The 20,012-nt window shown below is 51.7% G+C and overlaps 2 protein-coding genes and 1 long non-coding RNA gene across 7 annotated transcripts; 1 reads left to right on the top strand and 2 right to left on the bottom strand.

The window, feature by feature from the left end:
- Positions 1–5,680: 5,680 nt before the first annotated feature.
- HEXIM1 (HEXIM P-TEFb complex subunit 1) lies at positions 5,681–7,828 on the bottom strand. The gene has a single exon (XM_046677120.1). The coding sequence runs from the start codon at positions 7,141–7,143 to the stop codon at positions 6,064–6,066; it is 1,080 nt and encodes a 359-aa protein (XP_046533076.1). The 5' UTR covers positions 7,144–7,828; the 3' UTR covers positions 5,681–6,063.
- Positions 7,829–8,230: 402 nt separating this feature from the next.
- Positions 8,231–12,478, top strand: LOC124247633 (uncharacterized). The gene is made up of 3 exons (XR_006890782.1): positions 8,231–8,727; positions 9,680–9,793; positions 12,401–12,478. It is a non-coding gene; the product is annotated as an uncharacterized LOC124247633 (long non-coding RNA).
- Positions 12,313–19,585, bottom strand: ACBD4 (acyl-CoA binding domain containing 4). Of its 5 annotated transcripts, none has more exons than XM_046677121.1 (13): positions 19,517–19,585; positions 18,746–18,807; positions 18,301–18,379; positions 18,049–18,197; positions 17,809–17,938; positions 17,430–17,550; positions 17,276–17,360; positions 16,886–17,006; positions 16,552–16,638; positions 16,153–16,223; positions 15,985–16,064; positions 15,123–15,262; positions 12,313–12,596 (listed from the first exon to the last, which is right to left on the bottom strand). In XM_046677121.1, the coding sequence occupies exons 5-13, from the start codon at positions 17,894–17,896 to the stop codon at positions 12,430–12,432; spliced, it is 960 nt and encodes a 319-aa protein (XP_046533077.1). In that variant the 5' UTR covers positions 17,897–17,938; positions 18,049–18,197; positions 18,301–18,379; positions 18,746–18,807; positions 19,517–19,585; the 3' UTR covers positions 12,313–12,429. The 5 variants fall into 5 exon arrangements, with proteins under 5 accessions (XP_046533077.1, XP_046533078.1, XP_046533082.1 ...); XM_046677122.1 differs by lacking the exons at positions 18,746–18,807; positions 19,517–19,585 and adding exons at positions 18,705–18,710; positions 19,240–19,354; XM_046677126.1 differs by lacking the exons at positions 18,746–18,807; positions 19,517–19,585 and having other exon boundaries at positions 12,313–12,593; positions 15,123–15,264; positions 15,988–16,061; positions 18,301–18,686.
- Positions 19,586–20,012: the final 427 nt, after the last annotated feature.

Genomic DNA, 20,012 nt, shown 5'->3' with positions numbered 1-20,012 from the left:
TAATCCTCAAGGAAAAAAAAATTATGCGTAGGTAGACTCAAATAGGAGAGTGGGCAGTGAACTTTACATTTGCGGGTGCGCTGTGATGAATCTCATTGCCAGTTACAGATAGTCAGCTCATCCTAAGCCTTTGGCCTTAATAGTAAGAACCTTGAAAGGTTCTTCAGAATTGAAGTCCTGCCCCTCCTATTAAAGTAATTTTGTAAGTTGTAAGAGTGACAGTTCATAGCTTTAACTGTTTTCTCCCTCTGACCCCCCCCATCTGTTCTCAGAGAAAGTCTTAGAACTGGATTGCAAAAATATCAAGGTCACCTCCAATTCTTAATCCAAAATTTGAGCCCTTTACTCCTAAGTGAAGCGTTAGTGTACTTGATTCATACCGTACGTTGACTTTTGACCTACGTCATGTTCATTTTACACTGTTCTCCAGATCAAGAGATAATGCAAGTTAGGAAATGCTGACACTAACTTGGTAGGAGTTAAGTTAACTAGTCATAGGAGCTGAAAAAGGCTTTAAAGATTATTTTTGTGGTTCTGTGAAGAATTTAATGAAGGAGGATCCCAGACTGATTCATCCTCCATTGTGAAGTAATCTAGTTAAACCTTTGGATGCTCCTAAGTGGAGAATTCTGTACCAGGTGCAGAAATTTGTTACTCATTTATAAAGAAGAAAGCTTATCCTTAAGGTTGACCCATAAGTTTTTCCATTCCTTGATAAGAAAAGTTGGGAATAAAATTAATGGTCCCTTGGTTATCTACTGACTGAAACAGAGGACTGGAAGTTAGGAACTCCAAGTTCAATTTCTGTGTGTGCTATCACTGACTTGGTTGGCTTGACTAGAGGCCAAATCCTGAAGATGAGGCCAAACTGGTCGTTTTGCTGCTGAGTCTATCCACCTAATGTTCAACAGCCCTTCAACTTCCTCCTTAGCTCTTCCCTTTCAGATGAGTTGCTTTGTGGTTTATGACAAATTCTACAAACCCTATATGCCTCAGTTTCCTAATTTAAAAATGGTATCAATGCTGCCTCCCTCATAAATAGCTTGAGGAGTCACTACTCCTTAGTAGCTATGTAAACATTTACTTGCTATAACTTCGTTATTTGGGAACTTCAGAACTTTTGCTTCAAAGGCTATTTGGGAGGCCTGCCTTACCAAAGTGTGGCCTTGGTTGCCCATGGCAGCACAAAGGGTGGCCATCCAAATAGGGTTAACAAGGGTCAGTCTCTTGGGGGTACCAAGCAGTTGTCATTGTGAAGTCCTCGATGTTTTACATTTCCCTGATGGCCATCCCCTGGGGACTAGTGGCTGTGTGTGAGCAGGATTCATTGACGGGTAGGAGTGATTCTTTGCAGCAGTCCTCTTCAAGATGAAGGTGCTTGCTTCTGAACTATTTGATTTCCACACTTAATCAGTTTTTTACTCTCTTGTGTTTAGCTCTCACCATCCTCCTCTGTCCTTTCTCTCTTTTTTTTTTTGAGGAAGATTAGCCCTGAGCTAACATCTGCTGCCAATCCTCCTCTTTTTGCTGAGGAAGACTGGCCCTGAGCTAACATCCGTGCCCATTTTCCTCTACTTTATACATGGGATGCCTGCCACAGCATGGCGTGCCAAGCGGTGTCATGTCCACACCCGGGATCTGAACTGATGAACCCCCAGCCGCTAAAGCTCAACGTGTGAACCTAACCACTGTGCCACCAGGCCAGCCCTGTCCTTTCTAAGTTCAAATGTTTTGCTGTTTCATTAAGTACACTTTTAGTAATAACTAAGGAGGGAAGTAGAACTAACCTCTTAGACATTCCCTTCCATCCTCCATCTTCTGCGTTTGCCTGAAAGTTGTACTGGAGTTATTCAGGTATACAGAATTATGTGTTTAAAGTAGGCTTCGGAACTTCAGATTAATCTCCTCTGACCCTCTGGAGGCTGGGACAAGTTCTGCTGAGTAGCTTACAAGAGCAGTGATGCTATCATTTTCTCAAATTCTTGTGCTTGGAGCACTCTGAAACTCTCACATTTTCCTTCAGGAATATCCTTTTTGCTCACTGCAGACCCAGGGCTTATTAACGCTTCACACAAAGTCAGTGGATGTGTCAAATAGAATATGAGTTCAGATGAGAGTTTACAATTCCCTTCTGAATTTTTGCTCTTTGAAAAAAATTTTAACTAAATGTAACTGCTCTTGGTGTTGTATTGAGAAAAAGATCACATTGGCTATCAAAACACTTTCCAACAGTTTCGTGTAGCAGCTCAACCATTGGAAAGAATTTTGTTGGTGTGCAAAGGTTTATTAGTAAATTACTACGATAATTCCTGCTCTTGTCCATGTTGTTACATCATTTGTCATAATTGAACCGCCTCTGAGTAAACCCAAGAAGGAGTTTATTCAGGAGGATTTGTGAGAGCTAAATTATTGATCTGTATAAACGCAGCCTCTGTTTTTCCAACAAGAAGTGGAATGAGGTTCTAACCTTTCCAATATTCAAAGACAACTGGCAAAATTGGCCAAAGATTGAATCTTTGCCTCCTAGACTGTATATTTTGTCCCACTTGCAAAGTATGACTATTACCCTTTGGTCAGCAGATCCCACTGTTCAGGGCCTGAATTTGAATTACTTTTCATTTCTAGCATCCAACATTTCTACTTTATGTGCGAAAGAATAGTAAAGTGGAATTTTACTCCAATGATTTTGTCAAATGTGAAAAATAATTAATGTCAAAAAAAACCCAAACCCACAAACTTAAATGTACTTAGGTATAAGTGCTATCTTAACTCTAGCCAACTTTTCCATCACACTGTGTGAATATTTGTTGCCAGCTGTTCTGGTAAGTGGCCAGGGGGATACCTGTGGTGCCTTACCTAATATGTGACTAAATATAGCCAGCTCTTGATTTTTCTGAAGGTGAACTATTCAGATGTGGATTTTGTTTTTTATCTCTGTGGATTTCCTCTTTGGTTTCTCTAACTTTTGAATTCATTAGGGTAAAGTATATTTATTTACATTTCCCCAAGCAAAGGATTTTTATTTTATTCTGGATGAAGTGAAAATTAAAATATTGATCAAGTGGGCAACTGCTCTGGTCTTAAAAAGAACCAATAATAATCATACCAATGGTACCTTACTATTGTATAGCACATTTTCATGCTATCTTGGTTAATCCTTATAGCAGTTATGTAAAGTAGCCACGGCCCCATTTTGCTGACGATGAATGAGGCTCGGAGCATAAGCGATGTGTCCAGGGTTGCATTGCTAGTATATGTTAAAGGTATGACTAGGACTCTAGTTTTTGACTCCTAATCTGGTCTAATTTTTATGATGTTTCCTCTCTTTAGAGATGCCTAGTCTGTTTTTCAGAACTAAATCAGTCTGGAACTGCCTGGCTTTCTGTCCCACAAACTGAAATCTAAAGGGTCTTGTCTCCTGAGGGCCGCTTTATGTTACAGGCTAGCCCAAGAAAAGTTTTCCTTACTCAAAGGAGGATTAAGCTGTCCAGCCAGCTCTCTCAACGTTTGGGAAGTGCTTTGCCCTGGCTGGATTAACCAGGTCCCAGTATGAGAAAGGGAACAAACTGAAATTGCCAGTGTGTAAGCATGGTCTTTTGAGCAGCTCAATTAAAATGTTTGGCAGAGAGGACTTTAGTTAAGGCTAGAGCGGCCTTGAGGATCATTTGTCATCACACACTCCTGTTAATATAGTAATTAAAAGTCTTTTCTCTCTGCTTTGAGAGCAATATGCTAGTCAGGTGTTTCAATGTAGAAAGTGTTGACGTAAAACTGAAATTTCCCACAAACTTCACCATTCTAAGAACATAAATGCAATGTAGTAAGACGCCAGTGCCTTTGAAAGCAAAATTCAGACAGAAAGTTGCATATCTCAGGGTAAATCAAAGTAATTTATGAGAGTTACTAAAAATTAAGTATTTGTATTTTTTAAAGACTGGACCGAATTTTTCTCCTAAAACACACTTTTTTTCTGATGATAAATGCACTTACAGAGTCTTTCTAAGACTAATAGTAGGGGAAACAAGATCGTTATACTTAAATCCATCTTATTAAGAAGAGGTTCTAGAATCAGAGGTTAACACTGCTGCATCCTACAGGACAGTCAGAATGAGGCTTCTGCTCTGCACTGTGAAGCCAGAGGGCAGTGTTGCTGCCTTTCCACTGGGCAGCCGAGTTTCTGGGACTGCTGCATGACGTCATAGCAGAAGGAAAATTAAAAACACGAAGAAAACTATTTCAAAATAGACATTTAATATAATTTTTAGGCCAAAGGAAAAACTGGTTATACATTGTCTCCAGTGGACCATCTGCCAGAATAGAGCCAGCTCAGTCCAGCTTTGAAGGCCCTGAGTCAGTCTTGACCAGCATAATTTCCTTTGATTCATTGATTTGTATATGCTTCTTATGCATCGTAAGATGCATGTCTCTCCTGAAGTTCCCACCACCTCCACTATTTCGTTTAGCTGCAAAAGCAAGCTTCCCAGTGGAAGGGTTTTTTTTCTTTCCTTGCAGGGGTGCTTAACCTTCAAGGAGTCTGACAATCTCATGATTCTCTTGAACCCTCTCCCCAGAAAAATGTACATGTAACACAATTCTATGTGTAATTTCGTGGGGTTCATGGACCCCAAGGCCCCCTATCATTTCTAAGGCCCTCAGTTAAAGACCAGAACCCCTGTACTAGCGATGCCATTGCCCTAGGGAAACACTGACACAGGGCAGGTAAAGATGGGCTGGGTTAATGATGGTGACAGGAGGGAAGAATCTAATTTCTTACTACTTTAATTTTGAGGCAGAAATTAATTCCTAGGGGCCTCCCTGCATTTTCAAGAGCAGAACTTCTCAAGAACCTAAGCAGCTATCAGTGCAGGAGATTGAAAATAGCGGCTGTACAGGGTTCCCACTCAGCCCCTAAGGACTTAAATTAGCTCCGTAACCAGAAGCTTTACATTTGGTTTGCAGTGAGGGGCATTTCTAATTTTAGTTTGACCCTCATGGAAAGGTGGACAGCTCCTATTCCTTTTTTTGGTATAGGGAGCCCCTAAGTATTGGACAATTAGGGTAAGTCCTTGGAATGCCCCAAACAGCCATTTCCTCTATAAATCCAATATTCCCTACCTCTCAACATCATAAAGAGCTGCCCAGGTTTATCCAACCATTGCTTGCACTAAGCAAGAGGTTTACCAAGAGCCTCTTCCAGGCATCAAGGAACTCATTCCAGCCTTATTGGGGGAGGAGGGGGTGGTCACTAAAAACCTACTTGTAAGAATGAAATGAAGCTGTAAATTGTCTAACCTAACAAACTTCCAAGTTAGGTTTACATTTTTGTTAAGCTTTGAAAGGCTATTGAAAAGCAGAATTAAATTTTAAGCTTCTGATTGTAGCCACTTTCTACTCCCCAAACACCCAAAGCTGGTTTATTTCTCCAGCATCAAGAAAGAAAACCAAGGCACTAGAAAGCAAGCACACTTAAGTACTGCAGATAATGAAACTTTATATTTTGCCTGAACTGTATATTTTTGCACACTGAAACCCATTCAAGGGAAAACTCGGGCAAATTGAAAATTTTCCCATTAAAAATTCTTTTTGCAAACTGACAATAATTCCCTTACCCCCCAAGTGCAATCTCATAAAATTAAATCAGTACTATTTTGAATTAGCTCTAGAAATCACACAGACTATGTTACATTTACAAATATTAAATTTATTATAACTAGAATGAATTTAATGGTTCTCAAATTTGGCCACCTTATTGATCCGTTTAAGGAGGGGGTTTTTAACAGAAAAATGCATTATAACTTGGTCAAATTACTTACACATTAAAAAAAAAGACCTTCTAAAAAGGAAAACAAAAGCAACCCTTGAGTTTCACATAATTGAAGAACAGGAGAAAGCACAGCAAGCTACATCATAGCTAAATTTACCAAACCAACCAAAGCCGGAGGGATTTTCTCTGCTGATTATGTGTCATAAAAAGGTCCATTGTCTTATATACACATGTATATAATGTTACATTCCATCACTGTAAAAAGTCCCCTTTACCCCCTCCCCCCAAAAAGTTTCAGTCTAGTCTCCAAACTTGGACAGCGGCGCTCGCTCCTGCTGCCGGTGCAGTTCGTTCTCCGTCAGCAGCTGGAGGTTCTCGGCGCGCAGCCGGTCCAGCTCCAGCTCCAGCTCCCGCACTCGCGCGTCGTCGCCGCCTAGCCGCTTGCTTTCCAGCCGCAGCCGGTTATTCTCGTCCTCCATGCGTGAGAGGCACTTCTCCAGCTCCAGGTACTCCTTGATGAGCTCCTGCTTGCTCATGTTCTGCAGGCTCTCCGCGTGGTATCGCTCGTATGTCTCCGAGAAGTCCCGCTGCAGAAACTCGCTGCCGTCTCCTCCCATCCCGTCGCTGCCCCCATCCTCTTCCCCCGCTTCTTCCATAAAGTCCTCATCGCTGGTGTCGTCGGATTTGGCGGCGGCTCGCTTGGGGTACAGACCGGTTTTGAGATCCGGCTCCTCCTGGTCGTGATCATCCATAAGGAACTGCGTGGTGTTATAGGGCGCGACCGGCTGGCCCTTGGCGAACATCTCGGCTCGAATCCTCGAAGCTCGCAGGCTCTGTTTCTCGTCGAACTTTTTCTTCTCCTCCCAAGTCAACTTGTAGTACGGTTTCCAATGCCGCTTCTTCTTGGAGGGACGTCTCCTATGTTTTTTCTTGCCCAGCTGTCTCTGCTGCTGTCCCCACGCCTCCTCGCCCCCTGCGGCAGGAGCCCCCAACTTGTTAGCCTCAGAGTCAGGACATGGCTGGGCGAGCGGCTCGGCCCCGGGTCTCGGTTCCCCTCCTGCCACCGGCGGGGGGGCGCCGCCAGCGGACAAGTCGTCTCCATTATGACTCTTCTCGCCCGCTTCCAGGCAGCCAGATTCTGGACACATCTGGGTCTGCAGGGGAGGCGGCTGGGGCTCCAGGCTCCCTTCCCCCTCTAGCCCCGGACGGCCATCCGACTTGGGGGACGCTCTCGATTGCCACCTACTGTCCTCCTTGGGCACCCGCTCCTCCGCGCCTGGGGGGCGATCGGGGTTCCGCTCTTCATGGACAGCAGCAGCACCTGTACAGTTGCTAGTTTGAGGCTGGTGCTGATATTCCGACAAAAGTGGTTCGGCCATGGCTAAGAGAGTCCTCTTCTAGAAGTTTGAAAAATTTTGGCTGTAGGTCCTTAAAAAAAGAGGTTTTTCTTTTGTTTTAAAAAATGTCCAACCGAGTCTTCTTCGGTCTGTAATTCCTGCAGTGACGCCTTCAGCCAGTCCTTCTGTCAGCAAACTCCAATTGCAACTTGGGGAGCTCAAGTCAGTAAAGGGTTAAGCGCCCACAGCGCAGCCAGCTAGCGGGTCCAAAGGGGTGCAGCAGCAGGAACAGTACGTAATGTGGAGAGGGGGTGGGCCTCAAGCGTCCCCGCAGAGCGCCCCCACGATCGAGGAGTTGGTGGGCAAGGAGATAAGGTTGCGTCCAACGGGTTAAACCCAGCCCCGAAGGAGTTAAAACTACCCGATGACGCTGCCTCCGAGGGGCCGGATCCACAAAGGGTTAAATCCCCTGCCGCAGAGCCCACAAGGGGTTAAAGTCCCAGAGCCACCTCCTCCCACTTCCACGGGTGTCGCTCCAACCCGAGCTCCCAGTTCCCTAGGCCCGGCCGGAGCCTTAGCCGAGGACAGACAAACTCATCTCCCCTTTGGCTCGATGCTCTGTTCAGCTCAGTTCTCCTCCGCCTCCTCCTCTTTTCCTCCCTCCCTCCTCCCCCTTCCGACAGCGCCTCTTCCGCCTCCTCCCCCGACTTCCCCTCCCAACCTGCCTCTCCACCTGCCAACTTCCAACTGCTGCCTCCCAGCCCTCTGCGCCCCTTTTATATAGAAGCTTGTCGGCCCCGCCCACGCGCATGCGTAACAGAGTCCCCATCGCAGGAAGCTGGGAGTCGTAGTTCTCATCGCTCAGGCCCGCCGTCCTTGCGCGCCGTGCGACGTAGCCAATCCCAAAACGCGTAGGGGGCGTCTTCCAGGCCGCCTCCTTCCATCGCTTATCCCTCGCTGGAGAAACGTGAGCGACCATTGGTTAAGAGGCACGCGTCTCCCCGCGGAAGGAAGACCAATCGCAGAGAAGATGGGGCGGATTCTGGACCATACCATTCTGCTTCAGGAATACGAGAAGATTCCATGGCCTATGAGGGCCCACAGAGAATATTTTTATGAAAAGGTGCGTTTTAAAGGCTATTATCGTATTGTGTCCTCAGCGGAAGGGTTCTGAAGGTCATAAACATTTGTTAACTAAAGCAAAAATGGTTTATTCCTAAAAAGTAGTCCCTAAAGTGTAAAAGAGGATTAAATCCTATAAAGAGAGATATTGGCCCACGGCTAATAACTCTCGATTCGTAATATTACAGGAATGTCTTCAAGGTATGTGGTTAGCGCCTGGAACTGACATTTGCGGAAGGAAATTGTGAACACATTTTTTAAAAAACGAAAAGCGCATGAAGAAGTAAACAAATGAAGAATAAAAAGTGCCGCCTTAAAGGGACAGTGTGACCGCGTTAGCACAGTAGCCTCGGACTAGGCCTCGGAAGATGAGAAGGCAGGTTCGAGTCCCGGGTGACGTCCACTCTCAGACTGGCTTCAGGACCCTTGGGCGAAAAGTGACCGAATCCCAGCCCCAGCCTAGACTTTCAGGGCCACCGCCGCCCCAGGGACCAGTGCAAAATGGTGGGCCGTGAGACTCTCCCCTGGGCTGGGATCCGGGAAACGCGGGATGTGCGCCCGCGGGGAGGCCTCTGCCTCCTGGGCCTCAGCTTCTGCCGAAGAAAATGGCCTCCTGGGGCTGAATTGGTCTCTTCACTTCCGAGGTGACCGGGAATATTTTCTGAGCCCAGACAGGAGTCGGGGCAGGCTGACGAGCCTCTTTGTTGGGGAGGGGTTCGAAATTAATAACAGGTTTAAAAAATCAACCCTGGCTAGGCGAGAGAGAAGGGGGTATCATCCACAGAGGCTCTTTCTCATCACAGGGCGCTGAGCAACATGGAGAAGGAGGCATAGCCACAAGGAGGAGGCCTTGCCCAGAAATGGGGGCAGGGGATTCTGGCCCAGGAGAGTGTGTGTGTGTGTGTGTGTGTGTGTGTGTGCGCGCGCGCGCAGGGGGGTAGGAGCACATACTATCCTTGAGAAAATTTTCCAGATTACAAACTCTTGCCCAGAGGACAGGGCCCAGGAGTAGCCTAAACCCTCTACTCTAATCACTTAGGCCTAAAATCTCGGAATAATCCCAGTTTCTTTCTCTTGCCACACACCCAGTGACCCGTTTGGGTTAATTCTTCCTTCACAGTAATGTGTTACATTCCAAGCACTCTCCACTGTATAATGTTCTTTTACACACAGAACCATTTGACCCCCCGCCACAGCCCAGTGAGTTAGGGTTGGAATTATTGTCTCCATTTTAAAGATAAGAAATCTCTAAGACTCGGAGAAGTTAAGTGACTTGTCCAAAGTCATGGGACAACTAAGTGACAATTCCAGCAGGAGCAAAGGTCTTTGTGACCCCTGTGCCATTTTACTTTTTCTCCTAAACACAAAATTCCCTTTTTTCTCAAGAACTCTGGATTTAGTTCCTGTTCATTCCTAACAGCACCAGCCTAACTCAGGCCCTTATTTCTTCCTTTAGCAAACACTTGTTAGGAGAGCACAATGATAAATAAAACGTCATCCTTGCTGCTCATGGACTGTGTGGAGAGCATCAAACCACAGCGAGCCAAAATGGCAAGTGCAGAAAATCCCGGTAGGAGCTGGTGAGCCAAGCTGCTTAGGAGTTCATTGTGGACAGGTTTCATGGGGGAGGGGACTTTTTCGCTGTCTCTGAAGGATGAAGAGTTTTCGGGCAACCGTGGCATGACGAAGGGCATTCTGTGAAAAGCAAGCATCGCCTCCAAAGAAAGGACTTGTCTGGGAACTCAGGAGTGGTTCAGTGGGGAGGTAGTGACCGGCATGCCCAAAGGGAGAGGCAAGCAAGAGTGCCTCTGGGGCAGTCCAGGTGTTTTGAAATTGACCATCCCAGCCTGTTTTCCCTCGGCTTCCAAGAACTCAGGTCTATCTGAAAAGCTTGCCCTCCTCCATCAGTCATGCAGGAGGCTCTCTGGGAGCAAGAGTTGCCCCTCACACTGGGAGCTCCCTGGGGAAAGGGGTTTTTGCGGCGAATTTCACTAGGAGTCAGAGACCTCCAAATTGTTACATTTTCAGACTCAAGAGGACTCCTGGGTACCCTCAAGCAGGAGATTTGGAAGGTCCAGCTGAGCCCAGCCTCAGTTTGCTGGACAGGGCTCAGCTGTATGGGCTCATTTGTCATATTGGGGCAGGGGTGGGATTCTAGGTGGTGTCATATGTTGTGGAATTCTGGAATTCTATCAAACGAGGCCCAGCACCTTGATATTGGCTGAGTTTTAACCCTTTGGCAGGCACTTTACAGTCCTGGTCATTTAAACTCCAGGACTCCCTTATGGTGAAGAGATCATCCTTATTTCACAAACAAGGCAACCCAGGCTCAGAGCAGTTAAGAATCTTGCCAAGTCACACAGCTAGTGTGTGCAAGTGGCGGAGCAGGCTTCTGTCCCACGACTGCATCCCCAGCACCAATTTGGTCCCTCCCACTGCCCTGCTGTTGTCCACCCTTAACACGGGAGTTTATATTGAGCCTCTCTGCGTATAACCCTGGGCTAGACGGCGGAGCAGGAGGGCCTGTATGTTTGTTCTGAGGGATGCCCTCCTCGCCTTGAGAAAAGGACTGACAGAGTGACGGTGGCTTCCAGTGGGACGAATGATGGCCAAGCCTGAGGAAGTGGTCAAGGCCAGGGGGTGACAGAGGGAACTCATGAGTTTAAGGGTCTCCAAGGAGGGACCTTCAGAACTGCCTCTTCCTCACCCAGGGGCAGGAAGGGCCTGGGGCCCAGGTGGTGACAGCTGCAGAGGCCTCAAGGCTGCTGCAGCCCTCCGCGGGTGGGGACCCTGGCAAGGGCCTCTGCCACGCCAACGCTGGGAGGCGCTGAGTGGCGGGTTCCCCACCGAATACGGGCCAGGGTTAGAGCCTGGGCGGCCCAGGGGGCGATGACCCGACTGTCATTGACCAGAGAGAGGCCAAGGCCGCCAGGCAGTGAGGGAAGTAAGTTCGGAGCCCGAGCAGCCTGCAGCAGGCGGCGGCACCGGGGGTCTGTGCCCACGCGGGCGCTCGCCGCCCCGGACCGGGGCTCCCCCGCAGGGTCTCGCCCCCACTCCTCAGGGTGGGGCGCGGCGAGGCTCCCGCCGCGTCTTGGCCATCCAGAAAGTTCCCTGGGAAAGCCGGAGCGCGGAGGTCACGGGGAGGGGCCCCAGGAGCGAGCAGCAGAGGAGGGGGAAGCGGGCCATGGGCACTCCTGAGGCCGCGGTCTCGGGACCCCGACCCTAGGCCCAGCGCGCGGGGCAGGGAGCAGCGGCCGTCTCTCCGGGGACGAGGGAACCCAGGCCCCGGCTCCGCCCAGCTCCCCTCCTCCCCGCCACCCCCGGCTCGCCGGACCCCCGACGGGTCTGGGGGCGGGGCCGTGCCCTTGGCCCCTCCCCCGGGCGCCGCGCCGCGCCCCGCCCCTCCGGCGGACCCCGGCTGTCCCTCCAGGTCCGCGTTTCCTCCAGCCCTTGTGTCCCTTCGCTGCCCAGGGAGGACGGAAAGTCTTCCTCCCGTAGGAACGCCGCCCGTTGGCCTCTCGGGGCCGTCCGCAGGGACCCTGGGGGAGGGGCAGGGAAGGGACTTGGACCTCGCGCGCCCCGGAACCGGCTTCCCGCCTCACTCCGTGGGGATCCAGTTGGCAGAAGATTAAGATTTTATTTTATTTCGTGAAACATTCATTTGTAAGGGAATCTTCGGTGAAGGCATCCTGAGTGTGTAGGGGAGGGCGGCTGGAGAGGGAGGCCGGCAAAACGGACCTCACTCCCCTCCCCCGGGGCCTGCTCTCCCCGCCTTCCCCCAACTCGGCCGGGCCTCCTGGCCTCCCTCCCGCAGCCTCCCAGCCAATCATTCTTCCAGGCCCGGGCCCAAGTCCCAACTTGCCCAAGAGCTGAGCGTCCATGGGGAGAGGCTGGGGTGGGAGAAGAGTCAGGTGACCCAAAGGGTGGGGAGGGCAGAGGCTGAGACCCAGCAGCCCCGCCCCCGAGTCACCAGCCAACTCAGACTTGGGGCCGTGCACCACCAATGCAACCTCCCAAGGAAGCCTGGGGTGCTTGAGGGGAAGGGAGGAAGCGTCCAAGAGAAGCTGCAGGGAAGGGTGGGGTCTTTTCCGGCCCCTGCATTAGGGGAGGGGTGCCAAGGCAAACACCGATTGGCGAGGAGGGCGCGCGTTAATGCTGTTCTTCTCCTAAACCCTAGGAAGGCTCAGGGTACAGCAGGACAGGGGCTCATAGCCTCCTCAACTGGCTGCAGAGACTCCGCCATTGAGTCACCTCTTCTGGGTCCGAAAGTGTCGGAAGAGCCACTGGACAATGAAGGGCCACAGGAGGAAGAAGAGCAGCATGGGACCCGAGAGCCTGAGGGGCCAAGGCCGGGCACTGGGCTGGGGCCTCTGCTGCCAAGAGGGAGCGAGTCAGGGGCAGCCCAGGCCAGCACAGACTGGGCCCTCCTTAGTAACCTGCTTCCGGAACGCGGGGGGTGGGGGGGAGCTTCCGCCTCCCGCAGATTGTGAGGACTGGGGCAGAGAAGACCCTCCCCCCAAATCTGCACCACTAGAAGGGAAGGGATCCTGGGGCTCCTTGTGTCCCTGAGGATTGAGCTCCAACTGCCTCCCACATCCTCCTCCCAGGGCAATCCCAGGTGCCAAGAAGGCTGGAGGGGCTGTCTAGTGGACAGACTGGCTTATAGGCTGTCTCCTCTGGGCCACAAAGCAATGACCCTGTTGGTATGGTTGGAAGACCCCATATTGTAAATGATGGGCCACATATTTCAAATGAGGACCTTCCGTGCTCAGATTTTAGTTTCTAAATATCATTTTCTGTTAAAAGGAGCCAGGGCACCTTGGAGAAGTGATTGATTCCAGGTGTGGAGAAGGGAAGGTAGAGGTGAATGTGGGACATCTTGTACCAGAAAGCAAGGAAGCTTTTAAAGATTAATGAGGTCATGTTATGAGAACATAGGACCCAGCTTGAAAGGGTGTCCACTGACCCAAGTTGTGACAATCTGAGCATCAAAAAGAATGATGGTTGCAGTTGATTGAAATACTGAATCTTTACAATCCATGAGTCCATAATGATACTCAAAAAAAGAGAAAGTTGGAAATTTGTCACTATCGAGGTGATTGTTAAGTCAACTCCTTGCTTTAAAAATAGATAAAGAAAAAGAATTAAGCATTTGTTCTGTCTTTCCATAAGGCACTGTATTTCAGGGAGATCCTAGATGATCAGGGAAACTGGACAGAAAAATGACAGCTAATAAATGTTAAAGGAATAATAGAATTTAAAGTTACCTTTTTTTTTTTTTTTTTTTTGCAACCACCAAATAAATTATTGATCCAGGCATGGATTATCTATCAACTGTTAGAAAAAACCATGTGGCAAATGGGGTTGACGGAGAACTGGACATTCCCTGGCTGCGAGAGGAAAACGTGACTTTCCAATGGGGGCATCAGACTGTTACTCCTTCATCCATGCTAGTGGTCCACATTAGAATCATTAATGGTGGGACCTCCAGATATGTGTCCCCTAATGTGAAGAACATCACCTCTGATGTAATCTGGTCATGTAAACTAGCCATGAGGGTGTAATCAGAGAAACCCAAAAAGCGGAACATTTTACACGACCACTGGCCAGTCTCACCAGCAAGTCAGTAGCGAGGAAAAGGGACTAGTCTAGTCTAAAAGACTCTTAAAGGACAGAGGGACCAGATGCAGCAGGTGCTCCTAGACTGGGCAGACAGCGGCTGGAAAAGGCAATTTCGGGACAACTGGGGAGAATCGATTTTGGATTGGATATTTGATGATATGAAGGAATTATTGTGTGATAAAATGTTGTGGTTTGGGCTAGGTAGTAGAATGTTCTTATTTTTAGTGATGCAAACCCAAGTGTTTCAGGGTAGAAATCTAAAATTTTCAGCATATAAAATTAGTAAAAGGTAAACAAAATAAATAAAGCCCTGGGGGGTGGGTGTTGAAAGGCTAGCCACCGTGGAGCTGAGGAAATTCCTGCCACCCTGGCTGACACCCGCTGTGCAGGGGAGATCGGGGATCCCCACATCCAGCACTCAGCCCTCTCCTGCCCCCACCACCCCAAGCTTCTCAAGAGCAGACCCACCCAGAGTTAATGGTGGCCAGCTTTGGAGGGAGAAAGACCTGGGGCCACTCTCAGCTCTATTACTTACTGTTAATAATAATAAAAACAACAATGAACCCCATTCGAGAAGGCTTTCCTGTGTGTTGGCACTGGGCAAGCACCTACATGAACTGTCCCATCTAATTCTCACTGCAGCTCTGTGAGACTCTTCCAGGCTGTGTGCCCCTAGGTAAATTACTCAACCTCTCAGAGCCTTAGTTTCCTCATCTGTAAAAGGGAAATGAAAAGAACTATTTCATTGGGTTCTTGTGTAGGTTAAATGAGATAATCCAAGTAACATTTGGCACACAGCTGGGGCTCCAGAAGCGGCAGCTGTTATGTATTTTGCAGAAGCAGAGGTGTAAGCGGGGAGCAGATCTAGGAGTCAAGGAGGGGGGATGCAAGTGCTGAATTGTTTAGGGGCAAGCCCTAAATCTGAGAACAGAAGTCCTGACGGACAGGGCAACAGGGACCCCCCAGCCTCAGTGCAAAGAGCACACACATCCTGGCCCTTCCAAACTGCTGGAATTAGTCCTCAAGCTCAGTCTCTCTTGAGGCAGAGGGAGTTTACAGCAGGAAAGGAGGGCCCTTCCCTCTCTCCTTTCCAGGATGGAAGCGCCTCAGACCCTTGACCTCTCTGCTTGCAACCTGAGCGACACCATCCTCGAGAAGGCAGAGATGTGGGCAGGTAGAGAGTTAGGGACAAAGACAGAAGTGGCTGGATGAGGAGCCCAGAATAGAGACCCTCAGAGTTCTGCCCCCGTCTTGCCCCGGGCCTCAGCGGGGCTTACCTGCTTGCGGGGACCAGACACGCTCTCCAGGCTCTGCAGTCTCCCTTGGACATCCCGCATGCTCTCCTGCAGGGCCCGAACTGTCCCCACCAGCCATGCGTCCAATTCCTGGGGCCCCAGCAGGTTGCCATCCAACCCGTCTGCAGACAACAGATACACAGGGAAGGGGACTCAGGAGGCGATTCAGCTAGGGACAGGGTGGTGGCAGGCTGGGGCAGGTCCAGGGAAGAGTAAGAGGACAGCATAGTCCCAATACCAAGTGTGACTCTTGTAAACTCCACCCATGGGGCTGAGTCACAGGGCTGCCAGGGGTTTGAATCCCAGCACTGCCACTTAGCTGTGTGACTCTGGGCAAGTCAGTCACTTCTCTGAACTCTCATTTTGTCATCTGAAAACTAGGGGAAGATGTCATCTCCCTCACAGGGCTGCTTGCTCAGAGGAATAAAGGAGAGAATATTTATGAAAGTGCCCCTTATGGGACATGGCACAGTGGAAGTTCTAGAAAGGGATAGGAGAGAACTCGTTGTTCTTTGAGAGTCCCAAATGGGAGGCCCGGAGAAAGGATGACTCCCAAGGCCATGCACCTGTAGGTGAGAGAGTTGGGCTAGGGTTCCCACCCCAGCTGCCCCTCCTCAGTGCTAGCCAAGGGTACAGACTCCTGGTGGCCCTCAGGGAGAGGAGGCCAGGAAGGGACTTTGCTCATCCAGGCTGGTGTCTGGCAACCCTTCCTGGGCACAGGCTGCTCTCTCCAGTGCCCAGTGGTGGACTTTCACCTCTGCCCCAAGTGGGCAGCCAGCGGAAGGCTTGGGGCACCAGAAAGACAGGGAAGGCAGAAGGGGGTGAGGGTCTGGCAGGGGCTCACCTTTCTCTGGGGGGGGGCACAGGGCTGTTTCTGCTGTCAGGCTCTCCTCCAAGGGCGCCCCTCTGCTCTGCCCAAACCTGCTGAGACAAGCCACAAGGTCCAAGGGGGGCTGTTGGAGCAGCCAGGGCTCAGGGAGGCAGGAAGGGTGGAATGGGGGGGGGGTCTCACCAGCTCAGGCTCCAGCTGTTCCAGGGAATCAGAGAAAACCTCGGAATCCAGGTCCCTGGGTGGCTGGGACTCTGGGGAGGAGGTAGGTAGGGTTAGTGACAAGAGGGAGGCTATGGAAGGAAGGGAGGGGTGTGCAACTAGGCAGAGGCACCTATTGAGGGGACACTAGAGATATTTCCACAGGAAGCAGATGGGTCCCAGAAGTTAGGCCCTAGAAGCCTAGGAGTCCCAGAAGCTTCCCTGTGGCCTTTGGGAGCAGAGGAGGTCTCAGTGTCTGTGGGCATGAGGTGTGATGGGCACAGCATGGCATCCAGCCTTCTTCCCGCTACCCCGCCTGGAGGAACCCCCAACCCTGGCTGCCTGGGTTTGGCCCTCTGCCCGTCCTGCTCAGACACTGACCTGGGCCTGGGGGTGCTGGTTCCTTGGGGAGGCAGGGAGGCGCTAGGGCAGCCCCAGCGTCTCCATTCAGTACCTGCTCTTTCCAGCCTGCGGAGACATGGCACGCAGATGTGGGGTGGGAAGAAACTGGCAACCCCTAGTGAGATCAGGCCCCTGTTCCCCATTAGCTAGGACTCTGCCTGAGACCTACCCCTCAGGGGCCATGGTTGGGGGACTTACAGAGACATCACCTGGAGCCCTCTGCCCCCAGGCCCCCTCCCACTGATCAGCCCCCTCAGCTTGGACCTAAAACAGTTTAGCAATTGCAGAGGAGCTCTCAACCTGGGGGCCTGACCTGTGACCCTTCTCAGGAAGGTTTCCGGGGGCCTCGGCATGTCAGGGATCACCTGGTACAGGGGCTCGAAGTAACCAAACATGTCCTCTGCCACCTCACCCAGAGGCACTGTGTCGATCACCTGTAGGGGAGGGGGTCTATTGAGGAGCAGCTGGCCCCTCCCACCACTGCCCTCCTATCCTCCTTGAGCTGGGCCCCCTCCACCCTGTTCCTGCCTTCATACCCCTCCACCTTGTACCCAGTCAGGGTTGGGGGGACAGCATGACGGTGGTAATTCCCACGGAGATGTCAGCTTGCAGGAAACATAATGGGGGTCAGCACAGGAAGAGTGGGGGCAGGCCACCTGGCTGGGAGTTTGGGGACAGAGAGGAGCCCACAGCCTCTCCCTACCTTCTGTGCCACCAGCTTCATCTCAGTGATGTAGGCGGACATGGCCTCCTCTCTGCTCATCTTGCCCAGGCTGTTCCAGGCGTCCCTGGGGGACAGAGGGCTGTGAGAATCTGGTTGACAGCTGAGCATGTTTGCCCGGCCGGTGGGAGCTCACCACTTGTATCGTCCAATGGGGTCCCAGAACCCAGGCCGGGGGACCAGGCAAGGCCCCATGGTAGCCTGCTTGTAGTAGCTGTAGAATCGTAGCATCTCTTCGTAGGAGGGGCGGTAAGAGCCTGGGCAAAGGATTAAGAAGTGGAGGGCAGAGCATCAACCCCAGCTCCAAGAGGATGGAGGTGGGGGGAGAACCACCCTTGCAGAGGGCAGAGTTGTTGAGGGGTCCACCCGAGGCAGCTGGACAGGGGCAGGAGGCAGAGGGGACTCCCAGGGAAGCCCAGGCAGGGACTTGTCTGCAAACACTTCAGAGATCAGCACCTCCTGGGAAGCAGACCTCAGTGTCTTGACCCCCAAAACCCGAGCCCCTGTGCCCTCACCATTCTTAGGCAGGTTCTGAATGACGCTGACTGCGGCTTGGAACTGTTTCTGGCAGTCCGGTTCTGGGCTTTCATTCTCGGTACCCATACTCAGCTGCACAGATCCCTGGGGTCCTACTTTTGAGCGATTCTGCAAGAACAAGTCTCTGTGTGAGCAGGCCTCCAGCTCACACCTCCGTAAGCCACTGATCCATTTTCTAGAGGGGCAAACTAAGCTCTTTAGAGGCCTGAGTGAGATACCTCGGGAAGTCAGGTCAGAAACTGCGGCTGAGGAGACTCCTTCCTACCCCAGTGTGGCTGAGCCAGGGTGGATGAAGAGGACCTCGGCGGGTGGGTGGAGTGGCAGGTGGCAAGGGTCGCAGTCCCACTTAGATGCACCTCTCCAACTCCTAGACAGGGGAACGGGCAAGCCGAGAAGTCAGGGCGGGGCGAACAGTCTCCCAGCCTGGCACCCCGCACCCTGGCCCGGCCGCCCGGCCCCCTGGCACTCACCCCTCGGAGTCCTCTCCTGGGACACCTGAGTCCTCTTTCGCCACTAGCCGGAGGCTTCCGACTGACCTCCGGGCCCAATCTGGCCGGGATGGGGACGCGGAGCGGAGGGGAAAATTTAAGCCAATGAGAGAGCCCGTTTCAGATTCAGTTTATATGTCTCAACCACTCAGAGCGGCCCTTTCAAGATTATGCAAATAGTTTAGCTGTGCGATTCCCAGTTGGGAGGGGCGATTCCGTGGGTCGACTCCCCAACCCCGGACCGCCAGGAGCGGGCGGAGGCGCCCCCTGGTGGACTTAGTGAAAAGACGCGTAGTCCTCGCGCCCCCTGGTGGAAACCCGCGTCTATCAGCTGAACCCGGGTCCCACTGATCCGAGCGCCTCAAGGCAGTTCTTCAGACACTTACCAGGCTCTGGGATTAAAAAAAAAAGAAAAAGGGAGTCATACCTGGGGTTAAGAGCTCTGGAGGAAGTGCATTGGAGCTGAGTTTTGGGACACTTAAGTGTAAGCTAGGAGAAGAATGAGGAAGGTAATTACTGGAGGAAGGAATCGCAGAATCAAAAGTTCAGAGGCGAAGACTTGACCCTCAGCAAGAATGTCCAGAGAGGGGTGGGGACCCAAACCAGTATGCGAAATCTCTGGGTTGGGATATCTGAGAATGGGATAGAGCCTGGGGCAAGCAGGTGGCAAACCTAGGTCCTGAAAAACTAAGCTTTGAGATGCCACGCTCTTGGCTGCCGCCGAGTGGCGGTGTGCACCCAGCTCTCCGCCCCCGACCCAGGCACTTGCTGTGAACAACGCAGACGGGGTGCGGGGGTGGGGGGCACATGCAAACGTTAGTCTCCCGTTCATCCCACCCTTCACGCACAAATACGCAGGTGGTTTCATATATAGTACATGAACACATGACACGCTCATCAGAACCCGCACTCGACGCTCACCCACTGGTTGATGTCATGGACATCTACGAAGCGTGCAGCGGCCTTCCTGGGACGACTGGGCGCCTGCTGGGGTGCCAACCCGTCCAAGCCTCGAACCCCAGAATCGGGGTTCTGCTGGGGACTCTATACTTAGCACCACCCCATCTTCTCCAGACCAGTCAGCTTCAAGACTTCTACCACTGAGGGGACGGCAACTGGCCGGGCGCGGAGAGGGTTAATCATATGACGTCACAGCCAGAGCCTTCCTACCTTCCTATCCCCCTACCCGCTCCCCTACCTCTGCAGTTCGGGCTGCCCTGCTGCCCCGCTCAGCTCCCGGGGTTCGTTCGGTTTTCCAGGCCCGAAGACCCTTGGCCTAGGACGAGCCGCCCCGCAGACCCAGTCCCCTGTCTGGCTCCCTTCCGAGGCCTTCCAGAGGCACGGGGAAGGGGAGGGTGGAGAGGGGTCCTGCGTCCGCACTGAGTCAGGGTCCAGGAAAAGAAGAGGGTGACTGTGCCAGAGGGCAGCCCTCGTCCCCTCCGGTGCCCCCATCCTTCCGCCTCATGGGGGCTGCGGACATCGATGGGCTGGGATCCGAGGATCGCTCGGAGAAGGGGGAGGCGGACTCCTGAGAAGAGGACGAATGCTGAGACTCGGGGTCGGGGGTCGGCCGGCCCCCTCCCCACGCCTCAGGGAGGGCACAGGTCCCGGCCTGGGGTCACCGGCCTCCTCCCCTCCACGGCTCTCGCACTCGCGGCGCTGTTCTCGGCCCCGCCCCTCCTTCCCTGAACCTT

The sequence above is a fragment of the Equus quagga genome, chromosome 11, assembly GCF_021613505.1.
Source record: "Equus quagga isolate Etosha38 chromosome 11, UCLA_HA_Equagga_1.0, whole genome shotgun sequence".
NCBI classification, from domain to species: domain Eukaryota; kingdom Metazoa; phylum Chordata; class Mammalia; order Perissodactyla; family Equidae; genus Equus; species Equus quagga.
The sequence above is the reverse complement of the archived record's forward strand: the minus strand, read 5'-3'. Positions and strand labels throughout refer to the sequence as shown.